General features: G+C 52.3%; 4 protein-coding genes across 4 annotated transcripts; 2 read left to right on the forward strand and 2 right to left on the reverse strand.

The window, feature by feature from the left end:
* Positions 1–3,007: 3,007 nt before the first annotated feature.
* On the forward strand, positions 3,008–3,607 carry PG985_005851 (uncharacterized protein; the record flags this gene model as incomplete). The annotated part of the gene is made up of 1 exon (XM_066825620.1): positions 3,008–3,607. The coding sequence occupies one exon, from the start codon at positions 3,008–3,010 to the stop codon at positions 3,605–3,607; it is 600 nt and encodes a 199-aa protein (XP_066688780.1).
* A 976-nt stretch (positions 3,608–4,583) lies between these two features.
* On the reverse strand, positions 4,584–6,487 carry PG985_005852 (uncharacterized protein; the record flags this gene model as incomplete). The annotated part of the gene is made up of 4 exons (XM_066825621.1): positions 4,584–5,570; positions 5,692–5,897; positions 6,047–6,160; positions 6,367–6,487. 4 exons carry the CDS (start codon positions 6,485–6,487, stop codon positions 4,584–4,586), a joined length of 1,428 nt encoding a protein of 475 aa, XP_066688781.1.
* A 278-nt stretch (positions 6,488–6,765) lies between these two features.
* PG985_005853 (uncharacterized protein) lies at positions 6,766–7,474 on the reverse strand (the record flags this gene model as incomplete). The annotated part of the gene is made up of 3 exons (XM_066825622.1): positions 6,766–7,179; positions 7,336–7,386; positions 7,439–7,474. The coding sequence occupies 3 exons, from the start codon at positions 7,472–7,474 to the stop codon at positions 6,766–6,768; spliced, it is 501 nt and encodes a 166-aa protein (XP_066688782.1).
* A 3,653-nt stretch (positions 7,475–11,127) lies between these two features.
* PG985_005854 (uncharacterized protein) lies at positions 11,128–11,427 on the forward strand (the record flags this gene model as incomplete). Its single annotated transcript, XM_066825623.1, has 1 exon — positions 11,128–11,427. The coding sequence occupies one exon, from the start codon at positions 11,128–11,130 to the stop codon at positions 11,425–11,427; it is 300 nt and encodes a 99-aa protein (XP_066688783.1).
* Between the last annotated feature and the right edge of the window lie 3,663 nt (positions 11,428–15,090).

The following is a 15,090-nucleotide window of genomic DNA, read 5'->3' on the forward strand; positions in this document are numbered from 1 at the left end:
ACTGGATGATTCTGGTTACTTTGGAATCAGCGCACCACGTCGGAAAGGGTGCAATTGGAGACTACTGTTGGGCGGACCAGAATGGTTGTTTCTTCTGCCTTTCAGTGTTGCTTTTTTGCACGCTACTCGGTGGAGTATCGGCGCCCATTTGTGTCCCAATGCGTCCCAAGTCTGCTTCTGTTCGCTGGCTTTGCTCATTGGGAGCGGCGGCGAATGCTTCTCCCACCCATGAATCTGATATGAGTTGCAGCCCATGCGGCCTATTCTGGTACGCGCGGCCGAAGAGCTTACGATTCTCAACCGCCTTGACTTGTGTCATTTCGGCGTAGATGCCCCGACAAACAGCGGAACCAGAAGATCCCTACCCAGCATCAGGCTTTCGGTCCGCTACATCCATCGTCAGTCGGGGCGGCACGGTCCAAGAACAGACGGACCAGCTGATGGGCATTGCCCTGGAAGCGGTGCACGCACTGACCCCCAAAGCCAAGCCATCACCGTATGCGAAGCGATGGTGGACGACGACCTAACATAACTCCGGCGCATCTAGACTTCTGCCCGAGCAGGATAACCGACGAAAGGACTCCCACATCGAGGCTGAAGGCCTCGAGGTCCTTCTGCAGCGGGGACGCCTGCATCCGTTTCTGTGCTAGGATCGTCAGAGGCATATTCGGCATCTTTGCTGAGGAATCCCCAGCGTGCCCGTCTTGGTCCTGTAGCTCCTCCATCTCCTGGTGCGAGCCGATGGCATCCCCATTGCTTAATCCAGACGCATTGGATTCAGCATTTGGGGAGAACTCCGCACTCATGTCGCTTATACCCTCCTCCCCGCAGCCTGGCTGACACCGATTGGGTTCCAGTGTTGTGGGCTGCGAGGTATCGGCCGGTGCTACCATGCCAGTTCCTATCGCTGCGCTTCCAACTCCGAAGCCATTAGCGTCACCAGCCACCTCATCGCACATTGGAGAGTCGAGACGTTCATTGCACCCCCATCAAAAATTCTGTCGCCGATCCTGAGGCAACCAGGTCGCTGGGCTGATAGGTGCTCTGCGCTCCTTTCTGCATGGCAAAGATTTCATCAACATCGTCCTTTGTCGACGGCGCGCAACCTATCAAACCTGCCATGGGCTGCGGGCTTGGATGGCCTGGTTCGTCACTGCGTCGCCTCTGGGATTGCAGCAGTCGGCCTGCTGAGCCTTGCCTCGTATTTCTGGCATGGTTTGATTTGAAAGACGGCTTTTGCATTGACCTTGAGGTGCGGAAAACTCGAGCCCGTTGTGTCACACGAGCCTGCCGGCCGCGCAGGCTCTAAACCTAGTATGCTCAGTCAGCGCGGGACATTACCCAAGGAGCGAATACACTTACCACCTGGCCGAGGTCTGGGATTTCTGGCCTTCGGGAACGTACATGGCCACTTCCATCCGGCCATGGATAAGGTTCCAGTACATTGGCAAGCTGAATACACTGCACATCTCTCTAGGCGCCAGCGCCTTGTAAACCCAAACATATATGGGCGGCTTCATAATCAAAGTTGCTGGTTAAACACCGGGAACAGTCTCTTGAAATAATCCTTTAATCGGCCCATACATGCAAGCCATCGGCGTTTCTAACGACGGACATCTCGGCATTGGCTAAAGCCCGGAACGGTATTTGCCATGAAACCAATACATGTAACCAGGTACCCATTAAGAACCTCGGCTAGAGATCAAAAGCTGGCAGTCTTGGACCAATAATAAAGCCTAAAGCCATTTCCAGACTCCCCCGTTGTTGAAACAGTAGTTATCCGTCCCTCTTCCCCAATCTTCACCCATTTCCCAGCTGACTTGAACGGTTTATCTCGTCCATCTCCGACACACATTCCATAGACAGGGTTTATGGCTCCAATGTCAACGACTCAGATGTGCAACTATGGAAGCACGGGACCGGAAACAGCCCAAGAGAGACTATTCGAGCTGATGCAGCAGACACTAGTTTCAATCGAAATCGGCGCACCACGTCGAAAAGGGTACAAGTGAGACTACAGTCGTGCGCCCCAGAATAGTTGTTTCAACCTCTTAGCGCTTCATGTCAGCACACTGCTCGGTGGGAATTGGAGGGACTCGAAGTGCCTCATGTGAGCCAGCAAGTGCGCCGCGGCCGAAAAGAGGCTTGGCAGTACCGGAAGCCTATTTGGTGACCCCATTCGTCCCAAGTCTGCTGCTGTCTGCTGGCTTTTCACATTTGGACCGGCGGCCCCATTAGCAACTCATCCTGACGTCAACATCTGAGCAGAGCCCGGCTGACCCCACTTTTCGAATGATAGTTGATGTTAGAAGGTGTAGCTGAGCCACGTTCTTTCACTAACATATCTTAACTTTGTTAATCACTGGTTGGAACCGTTTTGGGGCCACGGGGCTGTGTGTTGGAGGAGGCTTTGCTTTTGATTTCAAAGAAAAGGCTGAATATACACCTGATGCACGCCTGATGTCTAAGGTTTGCGTGAATGCCTTGCCCCTGCCTTGCCACCGCAAGGAGGTATCCCCATCGAGTTTGAATGCTGATATTGAAAACTGATATAAAGCAAAGTGGTTTCAAGCTGCTCTATCTTCGTCCTGTGGACTAGATGAACCAAGCTGCAACTCACTCTCGAGGTACCATACACATTGTCCTTCGTTGGCTACATGCCAGTCAAACGTCAACTAGCAGTTGCAACAGCAAAGCCTCCAGAGGTGCCAAATCTTGTCTACGAGCCAACCAAGTATTGTGCAAGCCAGCAAACAAACCTACTCTTATCTGCTCTACCTTGTCCCTGAAACTTCAGGGCCTTTGTTCTTGGATACATAGCCACCACCATTTCATACCACGTGGAAGATCATTTCCGTGCTCGCAGCATATAAACAACCTGTCTTGGTTCCTCGCGGTTCGACTGCGCTGCACCAAGTACGCGCGCCAAGTTCGAAAGCTGCCTTTCGTATCTGGATGACGGAATATTTGTTGCGGTTACCTGAACTGGAAACACGTCATATCCAAAATGGACCCGTTAAGTTCCAGCAAGCGCCACAGCCGCTTCTCGCTGTCACGATTCAACCCGTTCTCGAGTAAAGAATCTCTCTCAACACAAAGGTCCAAGGGTTCGAGTTTCTCCATCGGTCGTAGTCAAAGTCAGACATCTACCAACCAGTCGCAACAGCAGCAACCGACACAACGGCCTTCTACGACGACACAGTCCGGGGTAGACCCCCCGCCGGCATATACGGAGACGAATGTCATATCCCCAGGTGCTTCTACCCGCAATCAAACCACTTCTAGAACAGGCGCTTACCCGGCCCTATCAGCTGCGAATATTTCTACGAAAGATGACGAGTTCGCCTTCCTGTCGTCCTTTGATACGGTCTTCCTCATCGACGACTCGGGGTCCATGGACGGGAACTCGTGGGCCGAGGTCCGCAGCGTGTTGAAGGAGATTGTCAACATCATGGCTTGTGATTATAAATCGTGCATGAGCTGGTACCAGAACGAGTATTCAGTGTCCAGCCCTACTACATCTGTCAAGGAATTGCGCCTCCGGTCAAGGGCATGTATTACGTATTGCGATGGCTTGCAGAACCGACCAAAGGGTGTTTGCCTTTAGTGAAGGCTGCATTGTACCGTAAAGGTATGGGATTTTCGCTGATCTGGCACCATGATTGTTGTTATGCGACTAGCTACGAACGAAGGCTATGTAGTACTGCCGGTCAGAGTCAAATGTGCATATATCTCCAACATGGAGCATGGGTTTCAAGTACAATATAAAATACTCTTTCTCCTGCTTAGGACTATTCCCCTTGAAATATAAGGTAAATACGAATGTAGATTCAGATCAGTGCGGCAATCAATACACAGGCCAGGCTAGCACTCAGAATTACGAATCAAAGTGGTCGCATGCAAGCTGGCCATGGCTGATGGCTTCTTATGTTATAAAATATGTACTAGTGTAACGTGATACGGAAAAACATGAGCCATACATGAGAATTATGAGAGACTCCTCTGCACCTGCTGCTAGCAATTGTTCACCATTGTTTATGTTGTGTTCTGATCTGAATTCAAACAGGAATTCGAACAAAAGGATCCGCCGCCCTGCACGTTGGCGAGCTGCTAGCTAAATATAGCATAGTGAAAGTATCAGAAATGGATCGTCATGAGTATGCCATGGGTCGTACTTCCCCACATCAGGGGTCCTAATTACCTAAACGCCAAATAGACATTGTCCAACGGACCCATAGTAGTGAACACGAGCCTAATAATGGAGTCACACACTGTTACATGTGGGTCTAGAGTGTATCAGGCCCATCGCCCGGCGATATCGTCGGGTGGCAGCAACTCTACGCCCGATCGCCGGTCGGGTCACTACATCATCCGCCCGGCCGTCGGGCGATCTGAAGCACAGACGTTGACAACTACCCGATCGCCGGGTGGCCCTAGGGACCGGCACCCGACGGTCGAGATCGCCGGGCGCCCGCCCGATGTAGAAGCCTGGCTATGCGACAGCCCACGAGATGCGGCCGTTGCTTTCGCAGCCGCTGAAGCGGCGGAAGCTATATGGCTCTATATGCCGTGTTCTCTGGGTCTCAAATTGTCTCCGTCTCTACCGTCGGTATCGATGTTATCGTGTCCCGGGGATCAATGTCAATATCCATCGACTGAAGATGTGGATCCCTGAAGCCCTTCCTCCATATTTCATCAGCATTGCGGCCTATCGCAATACGATTTGCAGATTTGGCCGCTAGACCCACCTCGTCGCCGTGTTTTGTTGAAGGTTGAGGGTTTTCCTGTGCTCGACTGTGTTTGGGGATGTGAGACATGTCTCGACTCTCATCACCGTCCACAACAACGTTGCCATTGCTATAATCCCCCCTGAGCCGTGCAACCTCGTCGTCGGTTATTCCCTTCCAGACGCACCTAGCATGCTTCTTGGTGCAGCCTTGACACGCTGTCAGGTTTTTGAGACAGGGCCTCTTTAGACGTCGACATCGGTCGCAAGGTGGGCTGATGGGATACCCTCGTCCCAATTTGTCAATCCTGGCCGTCACAAGTGCTCTATGCTCCTCATCCACGTCGTGAGCAATAGGCTCCGAGTGGTAGCTAGGCGACGGTTGGCTACTCAAGGAAGGAGGAGGCTGAGGTGCAGATATCCTGGGCGTCAACGATGCCGTTGCCATAGTCCCCGGTGTAAGGGATATGGAGCCAACCGACGACACTCGGTGAGCGCTGTTCGAATGGTGATTTGAATGGCCGTTCATTTGACTATTTGATCGGTTGGGAGAGTGGCTCGACTGGTTCGGAGCCTTGGCAAGATATTGTTGCAACAGGTCGACGTTCAGATCATAACCGGATGCTGGCGCAGCTCCGCGGCCTATGTGGTTGACGGCCTGGAAGCCTGAAGCCGACGCCTGTGGCGAGCGCCTTTCGTCGATGGCAGCCTTGCGCCCACTCAGTTGGTAGTTAAGCTGCCGAGCTCGGTGGGCCACCTCGTCGGCCTTTCTGGTCAATATCTGTAGGCGCTGTTCTAGGATCTCGAGGGTGACGAACTCGACATTTTCATCTTCCTTGAGGGGCTGAGTGGGTACTAGTCTAAACGCGTCCAAAGCACCAATTTTGATTAGACGCCAGTCATCCGCGAAAATTTCGACGGAAACCCCCTTGAGACGAAACTGGCAGGTCTGGGGCCCCGCGGACGGCGGCGTCAACAAGAATTCCGACGGGTTCGACTTCGCGAACTCGATTACGTCCAACCACGTGACAGGGTCCGAGGGTAAATGCAGTTTGCGAGGGGTTTGTCATAATTGTTCCTTCGAAGGCACCTTCCATGGCCTTGAGCAGGCGTGGCCCAGTAAGCTTGGCCCCGAGATTGGATGCGAGACTCTCATGTCTGTTAAGTACACCTAGGGAAAGGTCAACAAATGCTACAGTCGCGACAAGGGGCAGGTAGCAGGTAGCAGGTAGCAGGTAGCAGGTAGCAGGTAGCAGGTAGCGGGTAGCAGGTAGCAGGTAGCGGGTAGCAGGTAGCAGGTATCCATGGCGCAGTACGTACCTTCGTATTCACTGATGAGGGTCAATACTTCGGAGAAAGTGTCCCCGTCGCCATGGATGAGCTTGAGGCGCGTAGCGTTGGCCCTCGAGATGTAGCTGATTTGGGCCGCATTGCCTATGAACAAAGTCAGTGGGTGCGATGAGTGCAGGTGTAGCTGCAGGCGCAGTTGCGGGCGCAGGCGGTTTGTGACACGGCATGGAGGATAGGACAGGCCAATTTGATAATCGGGCAGCCTCAGGGTCACGATAAAAGGCTCATGGTTGATAGCGGGTTAAGTCAGGCGGGTAGGCGCGCAGGTAGGCGCGCGGGCACACACATACACACGGATGTACCTAGCTGAGGTGGCGGAGGTTGTGGGATGCGGTCCGAGCGGACACCTTGGCCAGCGTTATCGGTATTGCGTTTCCTCTTACGTGGTTCGGAGTCGGAATTGGGAGCCATTGAAGGCAAAACCGGAGCGGAAGTGGCCTTGTTGCGCCCAAGGACGAATTGGCTGGCATCAAGCAAAGGGGCGGATTCAGGCAGTCAGGCAGGGCGGGAATCCAGGAAGCCGATCAGGTGCGGCGAAAAGAGGCAGGCCAAGCCCGGTGGACGGTTGGCGAGCCGAGTCGAGAGGAAGCGTCGGAGCACCGACCGACGTTGACGGCGAGTGGCGTGGCGAGCAGTGACGGCGAGTGTAACAGCTTGAAAGGCAGGGCTGTTAGAGCCTGTTGGGTGGCCTACTCAAGCAAGCTCAGTGCTGGGAGGATATAAGATATTGGATAATGGTAGAGTAGCTTTGGGATCGTCTGGATGAATGCATCCGGGGGAGGTTGGACTGACTGGAGAAGAGTGGGAATATTACTCAAGTAGCAAGTGGGAGACAAGGACTGGGACGACTGGGGGGAGTTAAGACGAGGGGACGTCGCTCCGGCTGCTACACTGGCAAAAAGGTTTTCGAGGGCGGGTGATTGAGGAGCAGCTGAGGTAAACAGAAGGACAATAACCTCGGTGATGGTGGGCGGTGGAAAATGTCGCGGTATCGCTGCTGCTGTTGCTGCATGAAAATCGAGGTTTGAAAATTGAGGGCATGCAGGTAGCGACGAAGCAGATTGAGGAAGGTGCATATGTACCTGACCGGCCTTGCCGGGGGACTGGATCTGTCAGTTGCAGTTACAATCCCACTCGTCTCAATGCAGGCGTGGAGGCGTGGGTTGGCGCTGGCTGCCCGTCTTCCAGGGATGGAGTTCATGTGCATACATACATTGATACTGACACACATTACATCGGCACTTCCTACACACATGTACCTCCAAATTTGGGCGAGTTACAGGGTGCGGGCTGCCAGTATAAGAGCGCCGCTGCGACAGTCGAGTTAGTACGTTACTTAGGCCCAAGGCCCTCCTCGCTTACATGCTTACATGCCCATGCCTTTGAAGCCAACTTCATGTTGAAGATAACTCTCGACCGCATTGCATTCGCACGCATACATACATAAGTATACACACACGTTCATGCGCACTATGAGTTAAAATTTTCCAACAATCCCGGGACAACGGGAGGCAGGGGAGGGGGCATTGATGTCGGGGTGTCGGGACTGGGGTCAGAAGAGTAAGAAGAACAAAGCAAGTCAAATCCCGTCCTCAGTCCCCATCTGCGGCTGTACAACATGAAGAAGAAACATCTGTCCGAGCCGGGGAGGCCCTGGAGCCTCGTAGATGGTAGGTTGCAGGCTGGTCCAATGGTCCCCGGGCGAGCCAATCGGATGGTGCCGACAATCTCCAGAGTGGCATATCAGATCAGTACATGGTCAAATTGTCTCTTTCGTCTGGACTGGGGGACGGGGAGGGGCTGCACCGTTGCGTTGGTTTCTGCGTTGGTGTGGCAGCCGGCCGATGATCGAGGTTCAGATAGCGATACAACCCATTTCCGAGAGGTACTGGGGATTTTGATTGGGCCTCGGTGCACGGTACGAACCACCACCGCCTCCACCGCCGCATGGTTGGCTCGCTTGCTCTGGAAGCTAGAGGCTGGCATGTAGAATGCTGGCTACCGCCCGATATCAGACCAGCCATGCAGATGGATGGCTGGCTTGCCGCCAATATCGTTGCCAGTGGGCAGGTGTGCAGGCTGCTACTGCACCAAAGCAGACAGCTGCATGCTAACCAACCAGACTACTACCCACACGCATCCGTGGCTGCGTGGCTTTCAATATAATAACGGTTGCACGTCCGTCTCATATGCATGCGAAGTGAAACTGGGGCCTTGCTGTGGTGGTGGCGAATATTTCCGGTCGGGTATGACACAGTTAAGCTACCCTTCGGCGGAGAGTGCGGCTATCATACCCTGACGGCTGAATTTGAATGTCGGAGTGGATTGGTCAATGCGCGCAGACACGGAATCGCAGGTGATTCGTTTCTCAGCCAATGTGCTGCCCTACTGTAGCCATTCCGAGGGAGCTTGGGACGTTCCACCGAGCGCTCGGCCTGCCTTGCTCTTGACCCCAACAGAGCTGATTGCACTTCTTACCAGTGCGTCGGCAACCTACCTTTGCGTCAAGCCTGGGGCTAATCCCTCGCGATCAGCCCAACGACACCACCCTTGTCCCACTGGGTATGCGGGCTCGAGCGCCAAGCGCAGCGCCGCGAACCCCAGTCCTCTTGACGTGTACCAATACCTAGAGCCGGGCGCAACGTGATTAGCATGTTGAGGGAGTCCGTGATTCCAGGGAGAACGTCGCGGCTCGATCCGCGGGTCCACCGTGGAGACTGATGATTGCGCCCCTCATAACGTGGCCATCACACGCCTTCGGCATCCAATCGTACGCTTTGCAAACGAAACCGGGGATGAGGGCCCGACAGAACTAGTTCGACGCACCTACTAGCCAGTGGCAAATAATTGCCCGGTGACATGCGGGGCTCTACGTAGATCAGATCCAGGTCAGCCAATCGCTTTACACGATGGCGTAGCCGATCCGCATACACCGCAGGCTTAACCCTTGTTGTTTTCTTTTCAGCTGACGTGGCGGAACCTTAGAGGAGAGGGGCGGAAGCAATCATGCTCGCCTCTCCGCGCAAGACAAGGCCAGGGGAAAGCAGGAAGAGTTGCATGGCCGAAGAAGTCCCGTTTCAACTAAGTACATTGCCCTCTCAAGCCCGTGAATATTTCAATTGGCGTATTGCTCCCGGTGAACGGTTTATTAGAAGTCAATCTGGAAGTGCTCGCTTACGCTGTTTGGAAATCATTTGATATAAGGTAACTAGTGCTGCCACCGCTAAGTTCACCAATTTAGTACTGACTTTCTGTGGCCATTGAGGGTCAGGGGGTATATGGCAGGGAGCAATTGGGCAGGCTACATTTGGGCAACGGTTTCACATAGCAGATGACCCATTTACAGGCACAAGTTGGTTTTTAGGGGGTTTCATTACTACTCTATCAAGAATGAACAAGGGCCCCTGTCAAGCGTTCATGCGTGCAAGGGACAAAAGAGTGATATCTGACCGTAGGAATCTCCGGCAGCTTGTACTCCACACGATCCCCTGGAAGCTGATGACCCCACTATATATATGCTTTTTTGTGGGCAGAGTAGAGGTGTAGTGAAGGGTCACAGAAATTTAGGCAATCAGGCATACGCACTCATCAGGGTGATGAGCGTTGTGGCTAAAAACCCGGCTTGAACCAGATTTCCACACCAAACTGTGACTTATCACAAGTGCTTGAATTCAGATCATCGAGAATTTACCAAGCAGCAATGAGCTAACTACCTCCTTGACCACAGGAAGTGACTACTCCAGCTCCGCCATGAACGGCTCTGGAGGCCAATATGAGCGGGAATGGGCCTGCGGGTAACAGAGGGCCAACTATGGATGCTTGGCGAATCCTGTGTACGATGTTATCGAGCCACTGCTGAATTTAGCAAGCTAAGTCACAAGGGCCGGAATGAGGTCCGCCAGCCAAGCCGAGAAAATGGCCTATACTGGCAGCCGATGCGGCAGAAAGCGAGTATGTTGCTGGACGGCTGGCTTGAGACCATGATACAGCCTGTGATAATGGTGCTTTTGGAGCTTCCCAGTAGTTATGGGATATGTGTACACAGGGCGACAGTACAAGCCTAATTAGTAGACTTTGAGTTTTGTTTCTACTTGGATCCAACTACGCGAAAGTATTGTATGGTATAAACGGCCGGAAAAGGCCTTCGTTATGGTCATAATAATACACACACCCACACACAAACACAAGCCCTGCTCATGCACAAGGCAACAGTCAAAATAAAAAAGAGTCATGGCATCTAGTCAGATCACTCAACAAACGGCACACCTGGTGTATCCAAAAAGCCTCAGGAGGTTATCATGCTTTGGTCAACTGTCCCTCCTACAAGGCATTACACTCGGCGGCCTCCCTCGTACATGACTGGAGGGGCCCTTGAAGTGGAATTTGCAGGGGCTCGTCTCTTCCGACTTCGTCGCCCTTCCATGTCAACTGGCAAGTAAGGTCTCGCGGGTATAAAGTCCAGCTATGTGTCCGGTCTCCCCCTCCTGGACTTTCTTGTGTCCTTCTCTTCGTCAGCAAAGCCTTTACCATCATCCTGTTACCATTCCTTCCGGTCATGCCTACACAAAATCGTCCTTTCAATTTTATGGAGCACAAAGAGCTTGGTGATCAGCTCGCACATTGTTGTAATCTAGCCTATGAGTTCGAGAAGTCCGCCGAAATGGTCCAAAAAACACTCAGTGACCTGCCTAGCTGCGGCTGCACTTGCGACTGCGACTGCAGATACTTGGTGGAGGAATGGATTGCAAAGATCCAGGATGCCAGCGAGTGGATCAGCGAGCTTGAATTTCGTGTCGGCAACGAAAAGCCCACGCCAGTAGAGGACAAGCAGAACGATCGTCCTACCTCACCGATGGATGGTTTTTTTCTAGGATGCGTCTTCGGTTTTATTCTATGTCTTATGGGACGAATCCCTCGGCGGATCGATAGCAGTCTCCATCGGATTGTGGTACAAGCTCAAGATATATCGGAAGCGCAAATGGCACTAGTCATATCATCGATGGCCGGTACACGAGGATGTTGAACTGCCCAAGAGACTCCTCAGTCTAATCATGGCTGGCATTCCTGCTTCCTTCCCCCTTTCGTCGGAACGTCTCGTCCTTCGCAACCTGACAATGAAGGAATTCGTTGCTCAAGAAGAGCTTGCCGCCAATGATCCCAACTTCAGTCATGCCCTCTTGGTTCAGACACAGTTCACGGACGACCCATCTGGCCTTGGCGACCTTGACTGTATTGGCGAATGGGCGGGCCACAGATTCGACGTTGCTACTATCGAGGATGTGGACGAAGATGAAGGGTGGGAAGATGTGATTGAGAGGGTGATTGACTTGGCTTCTGCGGTCGAGTGGTGATTAAGAGGTGTATGGTGTATGCTTTCATGGCTCAGAGTAGACAGCGCTGCGCTGTGCACTTTCCTCGAGGCTTCATCAAGTGTGTTCAACAAGCGAATTTACCATTTCCCACCAATTGAACACAGACTTACTTCTCCCCGTAATTCCTCTACCACACAATATGGTCGGCACTTGGAAAGAAAGCCAGATGATTCTAGCGCTTCAAGCGATTCAAAAGAACCGATGTCCTTACGCGACCCTCCGTAACCGACGGCTCGGTCTTCAGCCAAAGCGCGAAATTTCCGCCAATTGTTGTAGATTAACTAATTCCGAAGAGGATGCGATTATACGATATACTATTGAGCTAGATACGCGATCGTTTCCTCCTCGGCTCAGCAGTGTAGAAGATATGGCGAATCGACTGCTTAGCTTACGCGACGGAGGACGCGTCGGTATTAACTGGGCTTCGAACTTCGTACGACGACAACCAGACCTCCGGACGCGTTTTAATCGAAGAATCGACTATCAGAGAGTCCTCTGCGAGGATCCCGACGCGTATCGCGCGTGGTTTTCCCTTACTTTGATCTTGGGATCCGAAGACATATCGAATTCAGAACGCTGTATGCTCCGGACCATCGCCGACAGCCGACTCCCTCTATAAACCTCCAAGCTCATAGCTCCAAGTTTTTTTTGGAGCCATCAAGACCACCATACTCGATTCGAGGCCCTGCCGCCTGACCCCCGACAATATCTCCGACTTTCGGCAATGAACGCATGAAAGAAACTGAACGAGTACTATGCCAAGCTCGGAAACTCGTCTCTCTTCGCCGCTGCTCAGGCCCTGTCCTGCGCACCAGGACAGGATGCATCAAAAGCTGCCTGTCCGGCGTCCATTCCGTCTCTCAGTGCCACTTGAGGACGTGTCCGATTCTGCATCACAATCAGGCCAACAAAACTCAGGACTGAAGCCAGCCCGTACTTTTCAAGCTTAAGCAGCAAAAAGACAGTACTGTATGTTACTGGATGATTCTGGCTTCATTCGGAATCGGCGTACCACGTCGATGAGGGTACAATTGGATACTACGGTCGGGCGGACCAGAATGGCAGTTGGGCCTCTCAGTATCATTTCTGCATACTACTCGGTGGGAATTGGAGGGACCTGAAAGTGCCTCGTGTGAGCCAGCAAGTGCGCCACGGCCAACAAAACAATATCAGCGCTACTGTCCGCTGGCTTTGCTCCTTTGGACCGGCGGCGCCATCAGCAGCTCTGCATCCTGAGGTCTACTTCTGCCCTACAGCCACTTAACGACGCAGAGCTGGACAGATAACTTTGAACCGAACTACGAAAAAGCATTTCCTGATCGAGTCTAGCTTCGCAAGATGAACTGCATATAAGTCACACCGCCAGTACTGGACCAGTCTCTTTTGACGACTGTACCTTGAGGTACGAACCCAAGAGGACCGGAAGTAGCTTCAGGTAGCATGGCCAGAAACAGGTGCAGATAGCTGAGCTATGATACTGGTAGATACGAACCAGAAGAGCTGCATTGAGGCTTTCGGGTACAATGCGCCCATGCTAGTATTTGAGTACCTGGAAAAACAACCAGATGCGTTTCGGCTGCCTGTCGTGAACAGGACCGGTCTAGCCCAAAGCAACGAGCCACAGAAGCATTTCGGCAGCTACAAGGGCGTACATACATACTTGGAGCGGTGGAATGCGTGTCGTCGACGAAGTCTAGACATGGATCCGGATTCGTGCCAGCTGTGCCAGCCAAAACCTACCACGAAGAAGACGGCAAGAGTCACCACTCGTGTGGGTGGTATGAGCAGTAGGGCAGTAGCTATGTAGAACGTCTCACACGTCTACAATGTACATACCGTACTCTCAAGGAAGCCGTAGTAAAGGATTTGACGGGCGCCACCATGAAGACCGCGGAAGCGCACTTCTACCGCCACCAGCACTGGAAGCATTCGGTACTCTGGCTGTGGGCTAGGTCCGTTTCAGACGTCCGCTGGCAACCAGCATGTCAATGGGCGCCGGTAAGCGGTACCAACGCTGCGAGGGCCGTTTCTTCAGTACGTACTGTGATACGGCAGGTCATCTACGGTACGCCTGTACGGGACCATAAGTACGCCGGCGTGGGATTTGACGCACCATGGTTAGACTGGCTGCCAAGAAGCAGTTCCTAATCGAGAACCGGTAGCTTCGCAACATGATCAACCCATAAATGGCAGGTCGGGTACTGTACTGTATTGTGCTGGTCACTTCTGGAGACTGGGCCTCGAGGTACGAAGCCTGGGATATCAGAGTAGCTTTCGGTAGCATGGTCAGGAAAAGATGCAAAACGAGTGTGCTTTACACAGAGGTACGGGAAAGTACGAACCAGAACAGCAGTACGGGGGATTCGGCGTACAGTGACCCCGAGCTACTACGGGACTATATACGAGTACGGCTAGATGCATTTCGGCTGCCCTCGAACGTTGGGTATGTCGTAAGGACTGAACTAGCAACAAAAACGTCTGGGTAGGCGTCTCAAAACAAGCCGTGTCACCCTGTTTGTCTATTTATTATTTCGCCAATGAGGACCATTCGCAACTGTAGTATCTTGGTTCTTGTGCTTGTATATTTGTGCCTGCCCCTAGTAAACACAGGCGAGCGGAGCTACATGCGCTTGAATTTCTGTTTTTGAGGTCACCAAAAGATGCTTAGTCTACATTTAAGGTTATCTGAGGAAAGCGATCTTTAGGAAGCAATCGTATTCAGTTCCGTCCAGTCCAGAATGCTACGCACTTCCGACGTAAAGATTCCAGGCCATTCGAAATAGTAATTTCCAGCGACCCCATGATCTCGCAGCCTTGGCCACAAGTAAAGATCTCAGCTACTGACCAAGTGAAGCAGTACAATATAAAGAAAATGAACGCGGGAATCCACAAGAGTGCATATGTTGCGGCAGTCCTAGCTCTTTTGAAGCATGTAGCTCTGATCTTGGAGGCTTTATGGGCCTTCTTTGTTGGAGGCTGGGTTTCTGTAGCCTTCTGCGACGGCGGGTAATTGTTTTTGGGGGCCGAAATATGATGCATGCCGCTTGTGGAAGTGTATGGTGGCGGTGGAAGAGTTGTGTAAGCAGGGCTTTGGAAACAGTCCGCCGGCGGCTGTCTAATGACTTCCGTAGGTTCTTGAGCCATGGTATTGGATTTCGATTTAAGTGGTTTATCGAATTATCTTGCAGCTTGTTTCCAGGACATGGAACCGAAAAAGAGCATTTGAGGAGATGTGTTTGAGGAGGCAGCGTGGAGGACTCCGAAGAATATAGTAGCTGAGGGGAAACTGCTCAAGAAGGGAGTGCTTGAAATATGGCATGGCTCTTATAAAACGTGAAAATAGTACCTATGGGCCTCGGCAATCTCATGTCCATCAAGCCAGCGCTTATTAAAGACAATCACCCCCTCCCTTGAGCTGTTCAGAGGCACTTGCGAGGAGGAGCGATGTTGATTGTTATTGTCCTACAAATGATACATCGTCTAGAAGGCTGGTGAAGAGGTCGAACCAACATGCATATGCATGAAAATATAATCAATGGACTAATCAGAGAGCTCCACGCTTCTAAACTTTAAGGCCCGTTCGCTGACGCCGGGCAGTAAAGGGGACCTGACGTGGAAGTACAAAGTCTCATCCTTCAATCA

This window comes from Apiospora marii (assembly GCF_038362585.1).
Source record: "Apiospora marii strain CBS 49790 chromosome Unknown utg000003l_segment0_segment0, whole genome shotgun sequence".
In the NCBI taxonomy this organism is placed as follows: Eukaryota; Fungi; Ascomycota; class Sordariomycetes; order Amphisphaeriales; family Apiosporaceae; genus Apiospora; species Apiospora marii.